Source organism: Plectropomus leopardus, unplaced genomic scaffold (assembly GCF_008729295.1).
Source record: "Plectropomus leopardus isolate mb unplaced genomic scaffold, YSFRI_Pleo_2.0 unplaced_scaffold4983, whole genome shotgun sequence".
Taxonomy (NCBI): Eukaryota; Metazoa; Chordata; class Actinopteri; order Perciformes; family Serranidae; genus Plectropomus; species Plectropomus leopardus.
The window spans coordinates 1-7,793 of record NW_024654693.1 but is presented as its reverse complement, the minus strand read 5'-3'; the positions used below and the strand labels follow the sequence as shown (position 1 = coordinate 7,793).

Here is a 7,793-nt window from a genome sequence, read left to right as displayed (position 1 = left end):
AGTAAACAAATATCTGCATGAAGTGAGGTGAGATGATTAAATACTTTACTTTTCTTAGCCTGAGTACCAATGGGAAAAAACTGCCAGTGACCTTTTATACAGGTACGGCCGTCAAACAGAGTCGCCGCTGTGCGAAAGCTAGAAAAAATGTGCTTAGACTCAGCTGTTTTCTCTCCCCTCGCTCTACGATAAGTTATCTGTACAAAGGACGTTGTTGCGTATTTCAGACAACGGAAGAGCCGTCATTTTAAAGCTACAAGGTTCTGCATTTTTAACTATATATTATATTAAATTCATAGGAAAGATTTTAAAAAGTCCTACGATATTATGTTTTACAAAATAGCAAGTTTAACAAAAAAGAAAAAAAAAAAAGGCCACAGGATAGTATGTGAAAAATAGCATGAAAGGTCCAAGGGCGGTATGTTGTTTAAAAAAAAGCAAAACAGTGGGACTATAAAATGTTTCACAAAAGAGCCTAAAAAAGTCATAGAATAGCATGTTGCATAGCTCAGTGGGAAAGTACGGTCTTTCAAATAATATTAACACTACGTCGTCCAAAACAGCACAACAGAGTGACAGGAGGGTACGTCTTAAAATACCATAAGGAATTCCGACTGCGTTATCAAGTCAAAGTTTAGCACTGTACGTTGTCCAAAATAGCGTAAAAACCTCACAGGATAGTGCCAGAGAGTAGCGTGTCACACAAAAGAGCATAAAAAAGTCGGCCTCCGGTACGCTTTATCCAGTTCTCTCTGCACGTCTGTGGGCATGAATCACGATTAAAATTAAAAGCCGCATCAATCCCTCCCGTGTTCTCCGCCTGCAGCCGTTATCTGTTTCTCTTTCGCTCCTCTAACTCGCCCTCTGCGTGGTTTCCAGACGGCTACCCACGGGACGAGATCGTGTACAAGTGGAGCCGCAACTCAGTGGAGACCTCGGACCAGAAATACTGGAGGCTTTACCAGTTTGATTTCATGGGGCTCCGAAACACCACGGACGTGCTCACGACGACAGCAGGTAAGACACACGGCAACAAAAGGTCAAGGAAAGGTCAGCAAGTCCAATACACGAGTCAAGAAACAGTTTCAATTCACGACATGAAACGTTATCGGTCCGTGCCGGGAAGCTCCTTTTTCGCCTCCACCTTATCTCTCGCAGAGGTCAAAGGTCACTTTGAGCAGCTGACTAGCAGCTGGAGGCGTCTCGCCGCTCAGAGGACTCTCTCCCTCTTTGCCCCCGAGCTTTGCGCAGGTTAACGTTAGCAGCGCGCCCGTAAACGTAATCATATAACTACAAGCTCAAAGCTCATAAGCATTCCCCTCGGGCGGAAGGGCAAATAGGTTTCTCCACTGACATTAATCACCAAGATTAAAGATTAAAAAGGAAGTTTAATTATTCACTCCTTTTCCCCCCTCTCTCTTCCCAAGCTTTCCGTGCACTTGTTAGGCCTCGCGTTCTTTGATGAGCTTATTTTGTTCGGGCGGCCGAGAGAAATACCGTCGCTCCAACAGGCGCCTGCAATCAGACCCTCGACCGGCACGGGACGGACACGTTCCCAATCCATTTTTAACGAACAGCTCAACGAGCGCAGCGTTACGAACGAGCGAGAGGCAGAAAGACGCAGCGATCGTTAACCCCTCTTAACCTCGTTTGTGAGTCGCACACGTCGCTGCGAGTTTGCGCCGTACGGTCCGTTTGCGTGCGCCGTGGGGTCTGCGTAATGTGACCCGATTCGGCTCTCCAAGAGCTCAACCTCCGTTGGCGAATATTCGGGGAACGGGAGCAGTCGGCGCGATCGGGAGAGAGACAGCAAGAGGCGGCATCAAGTTATCGAGGAGCTCGGTGGAAATTAGCGGTACGGCTTCATTTTGCAGCAGCGCAGTAGAGTTTGTCCCGGTACTCAAACACGACGGAGCTAAATCAAACGTGTCCTCCTTAGCCGGAGATGTTAAAAAATGCCTGTTTAACCCTCTGAAACCTGGATCGGCGTCAGTCTCACAGTGCCGACTCCTGACGCCGTTCCTTGAACCCAAACCGGTTTGATTTGGATCTAGAAGTTGGAAAAAGGCGTTGAGCGACTTGGTGAGAACTGTCCCACAATTTGCAGTTTTGCAAGAAATCGGTACATGAAGTAGTAGTTGTAGTAGTTGGTCGTAGCTAGTTTGTAAAAATACGGGAAGAAGCGTCTCTGTTTTCAGGTCATTTTCTTGTTTTTATTTTTTATATTTGTTGTTTTTTTGGCCTAATATTTTGGTATCAAGTTTTGTACAAGTAAAGTACGAAAAAGCTACGGGATTACGGTCCTTACGTTTTCATTTACTACTGTCATAATAATATATTTAAAAGCATATTACGGAATAATTTTTCCGAAGCACTTTTCTTGAGGTCGATATGTATTTTTTACTGATTTTTAGGTGCAGTTCTTGACCTTTTTTTTAAGTCTCCTTTTGTCTTTGGCTAATTTTCAATTAATTTCTTTAGCTCTTTCGAATGTAATATTTTTTTGTTTTGCCGATTTTAAGGTAATGTTCTTTGCTGTCTTTAAATACATCATCTTTTGTACCTTTTTTAAAGCAGTCGTTTGCTATTTCTTTTGAAGTTGCTCATATCCTTCTTTTCATATTTTAGAAAGAAATCAAACCAATTTGTTCATATTTCAAAGGGTTAAGTGCATCACCCGATGGGACCGCTCGTGCGGCGTCCTGTTTTCTCTTTCCGATCGCACGCAAAGAAAAGTAGACCGACGAGCATCCCGAGACACACGGACGGGCTTTTAAACGGTACGTTTTCCCGGGCTCCCGCCGCATTGTCAAAACGCAGCCGAACTAGTTTTCTGCCGAGACGCTCCAAAGCGACGGCAAACCTACACATCTACCTCACGCTGTTTAAGAAAATGAGCCGTTTTGTCATTTATTACCTCGTTTCTTTTTCCCGTTTCACTCGCCGGAGCTCCTTCTCCACACGCGCTGGGGAACGATTAGATCCCCGGCTAAAAATACCTCATCATTAATTTACATCACGACAAACTTCCAGGGTGCTGCGTCTCTCCTCCTCTCCCACCCTCTTTCTCTCTCTGTCCCAGCTCTCCAGCTTTCCTCCTTCGTCCCTCATAGACACGCGAGGTACGGGGCCGTTTTAACGAGGACAGAGCGGACAGATCCCCGACCACGGCGCCGCAAACCCACCGTCGTTATCAATTCAGCAGCGTCCTCTTCAAAAGGCCCCGATGCGGAATCCCAAACACTCGAGCGCTTTGTTCTACCATCCCGCCGCACTTCCCCAAAAGCTCCCGCCGTGCCCTTTCTTGCGGCTACGTCGCCGAAACGCCGACGTTCTTCCTCTCTCTTTCTTCGCACGTCCGCCCTGGAAATTCTCGAAACGCCTTTCGTAAAGTCGCTAAATTGCCGACGGACTCGTGCCGCGTTCTCCGATCGCGTCACGGATCGCAAAATTCTTATTCCGTTTGATGTTTCTCTGCCGCCGGATGCGATCGATCCTTCGTCCAGACCTGCGACAGCATAAAAAACACAGGTAGGGGGGTCTCCCCTACCAGTGATTTTTACGCGTCAGGCACGCGGGCGTTACAAAGAAAGAGACGTCGGTCGTCCGATCAAAGCGCCGCCGTCTCGCTTCGGATGTCTTCACGCGTTAAGCACGAGGCTCGCGGGAACGGATCAAACCGGCGGTTCCCGACCGGTGGGTTGCGGTCCAAAAGCCGGTTGCGCGTCCATTCTGTTTACTCCTGACTTAATTGTTGATAACCGTCCCGCAGTTGCGCAGAAAAATAATATAAAAATAATAATAATAATAAAGAAATGCACTCGTACGCGTCGTTTTCTCTGCGTCAGCGTGGAAAAAAAAAAAGACGGCGGCCACAATGACAGCATTTCAGCCGAGTCGCGTCGAGGTCACTTTCACTCGCGGAGAGTAGCCCCGACCGTATGCCGCGACAGAGTGCGACGACAAGAGCAGAGCGGGCACCCGGGGCTAATGAGTATTCCGCGGGAGCGTGTAAACGGAGGGGTCGTTACTGTCCCAACAGAGTGCGAACAGAGCGCTTGTTTGCTACAAGGCGCGGTCGGAGCGCAGGAGTCAGCAGAGAGAGAGCGTACGCGCACAGCTGCGGTCGGTCCATCTGGGAACGCGCGGCCTCGATGCCGCCGTCGTCGACACGGGCTAAACGGCGTCGTCCCGCCACCGAGCTGCCAAATGAGACGGCTTGCTTCTACGGCTGCGAAACGTTGTACGGAGAGGGAGGAAGTGGAGTACAATTCAAGCTGTAATGAATTGTTTTATTTCTTTCTTTATTTCTTTTACCTAAGCATCGTTATCTTCTCTAATCCCAGCCCCCTTTAGATTGCAGCACAAGAACACTATCTCGAACATAAATGAGCGCATAGCGTAAAGCTAGACGCTTTGAATTTGGTGAATTGGCAGAAGACTCTAATTTAACGTTGCGATTAAGAATTCCTCGGTTGTAGAATAAAGCGGGTAATTTGCGGTCTTGTTTTTAGCGCGAGATGTGATTACGTGCGTCCTTCCCAAACGAGCTATAAAATTCCCTTTTCGGTCCTTCTCAGTAGCACTTTTGTACCGGCAACCGTGGGACTTACAGAATCAACTCCACGCGAATAAAAGGCGATTGAACGCGCCGCGCTCGTCGTCGCACGTTTCGATTTCCTCGTTTGGTTCGGCGGCAATTCTTCAAAACGATTCCGTTCTCGAGAGCTGTCTGCGCGTTTTTGCGAAAGGCCGGCCGCTGGACAAAAACACGGAAAAAAACAAAGGTCTGTCGACGTAATCGAAGCGCGGAATTTGCGATCGTCGGCTCAAGCGTCCGTTGTCGGTCTCGTCCCGGCGGTCGCAGTTGTCGTCGTCGGGTTTTAACGCAGTTTATTCCACCAAAGCTGCAGCTTTGCGCTGCAGCGAAACGAACTTACTTCCCCTCCTCGAGACTCGGTCGCCTCACCCGACGCGTTTCCGAAAACGTCCGGGGCGAGAGACGGGCGACGCAGAATCGGCACTCGAGATTTACCATTTAATTTGAATTCGGTTGAACTTACGAAGCCCCACGATCGCGGTTATCACAAATTACAACTGGCCTCGGAGGGCGTTCCGAATTTGCCGCGCGCCTTAAAACGGGCGACCGTCGCACGCTCACGTTCGCGAGCGATCGACGCTCCTCTGCGACACGGTCACCGCGGCACGACGCTCCTTTCAGAGCACCCGGCGATTAAAGGGATTGTTTCAATTCTACGCCGAGCCTGAGCGCGACGTGAGATTCGGCCGCGAGGCCGAGGACAGACGTTTTATTCAATCTGACGGCGGAGGCGGATTATCAGACGTCACATTTTAAGTGACAGAGCTTTTTCAAGATTACAGGACAATGGCTTTCGTTCGCCAAGTGCAGTAGCTCCGCGTCTCCCTGCCGCTGTCGTTCGAAGCTCACAATAACAAGCGCTCGACCGCAGTCGCACCAGCGAAGAGGCCGCAGAATAAACTCTGTTCACTCGCTCTGCTCATTTTTCTTCCCCTCGCGCCGACCGCGGCTTTGCGTCGTAGCCGGAGTCGGAGAGGAGACTCTCGGGTTTCGTCTCCTCTTCTCCGTCTGCCCCTTGCTCTCTGTGAATCTTGTTCACCTCCGGCCTCCTTGTCTCCTGCCGTCCTCTGCCTCTCCGTTTGATCCAGATGATCTCACTTGAAGCGATTACACCTGATTCCGAACTATCGCACCGGGCCGAGCGCTTCTCGGACGTCCGCCCTGACCGATAAAGACGGCTTTGACAAATTTCGGCGAAGTTTACCGTCTCGACAGAGGTCACTGAAAACCTTAGATCTCGCAGCTTCGGACACTTGCGACGATGTCGTCGGAAAAGCGTCTCCCCGAACCGGTTTGGGTTAAACGCCGACCGAAAAACGGCTCGTTTCTTTGCGCGGCGTTCCCCAGGGGTCGTTCTCCGGCCCGTCGCCGTTTTCTAAGCGCTCCGCCTCCGTTCCGTCGGCGGATTTCGTAAGCTTGCGGACAAAGTTTGGACGAACCGCACGTAGTTCTCCGGCCGCCGTTTTGTCGACCGGCGCGACGTCGCCTCCGGCTCCATTTCAGACCTTTTGATCACTCGTGACCCGAGGGACGATGGTTTGCAGGTTACGGATTGACGAAACGCGGGATGTATTTGCAAATATAGTCCAACAGTCTCTGCGGTCTTTTCTGTCTCCCAACAGGCGACTACGTGGTGATGACCGTGTTCTTTGACCTCAGCAGACGGATGGGCTACTTCACCATCCAGACCTACATCCCCTGCATCCTGACTGTGGTCCTCTCCTGGGTGTCCTTCTGGATCAAGAGCGACGCCACGCCCGCAAGAACGGCTCTGGGTAAGGCGACTCGGAAGTAGTCATTTGCGGCGATGCGTTTTTTTTTTCTCGCGCCCGCCGAATCGGCGTACGTTCGCGTACGCGTTCTACCGCTAACGAAGTACGATTGTTGTTTACGCTTACACGTTTTTAATATTTCTCTCTACAGCGGCCGTTCACGCGCAATTCTTCAGCTCCTCATCGAGCCGTCGTTTTTGTTTCGTTTGTTATTGCAGATTTTATGTTGTTGTTGTGACAACCGTTTTAAATGATTTTCTTCCCTCGTTGCGCGCTTCCCCGTAGCTCGTTCGCTTTCTTTCGGACGAACTTACGGTGCCGCGCATAGCGAATGTGCTGCGCGCCTCGACTTTATGTCCAATTTGTAATGGAAAACGGAACTAAATTTGTCCGAATTTATGGAAAACACCATGACGTGACATAACGTGACCGAAACACCAATAGTTCCGTTTTAAATTGCACGCACGGGGGTTTGTAAATTAGCCTCGGCGTAAACACGACACCTTTATCGATCCTCACCGGAGAGATTCGGTCGTCGCGGCGGCGATTTTCCCACGTCCCGTACCGGGATTTTTTTCATGCTACACTATGACTTGAATAGCGACTCAATTTGTCAGCTTTGCCTTTTTTTTTCTCTGCGTGACGTACGAGGACTTTTCACGAGTTGTGAATTTATTACGTAAAACGACTTTTTCATCATGCCATACTGTGACTTTTTCTGGTTTCTTTTGTGCTACATACTGTGCTATAGCTTGAGTGTATTTATTGTACTTTTTTTTGCATCCTATAGGGTTAAATTTTTTTTTTTTTTAAACATCGCCGAGCGAACACAGCATTCTCCCTCAAGACACGAAGTTACCTCCAATTAGAATATTTACGTACCAATTCGACAGGTCATTATAAAAATAATAATAATAAATTTAAAAAAAAAACAAAAAAACAAAAGGACACTCGGCAGTTCGTCAAGCGATGTGACAAAAGGAGAGGGTTAAAAGCTTCTGGAGACTGAGGTCTGGTTGCGGAAGGCTATGTTGGCGTTGTGGATAAGCTGTGGGACAGCCGAACCAAAGACTGGTGGTTCGAATCCAGCGCCGGCAGACCCGGATGCAACGTATAGCTGAGGGGATTAAGGGGACGAGATGCATCTCATAATGGGGAAGTGGTCAGGAGGGTAGAAGGTAGAAGGTAGAGGGTAGAGGGTAGGGGGGGTGGGGGGTTAGGGGAGGTCAGGTGGCTATTAGAGCCCTAGGTAGGCTAGGTTGTCGCGCCTCCGGGCGCAGAGAAGACTGTTGGGCGGCGGCGCCCGAAGACCGTGGGACGGTCGCGCCTCCGGGCGCAGAGGAAGTCTGCGGGCGGCGGCGCCCAAACATCGAACGACGGCGCCTGCGGGTGAGCAGCGAACGAAAACCAAGTCAGCCGGG

At 49.7% G+C, this 7,793-nt stretch overlaps 1 protein-coding gene across 1 annotated transcript; it reads left to right on the top strand.

The window, feature by feature from the left end:
* Positions 1–879: 879 nt before the first annotated feature.
* On the top strand, positions 880–6,375 carry LOC121939521 (gamma-aminobutyric acid receptor subunit gamma-3-like; the record flags this gene model as incomplete). The annotated part of the gene is made up of 2 exons (XM_042482536.1): positions 880–1,017; positions 6,223–6,375. Coding segments are annotated over 2 exons (291 nt in total), but the record flags the coding sequence as incomplete, so codon positions are not given.
* Positions 6,376–7,793: the final 1,418 nt, after the last annotated feature.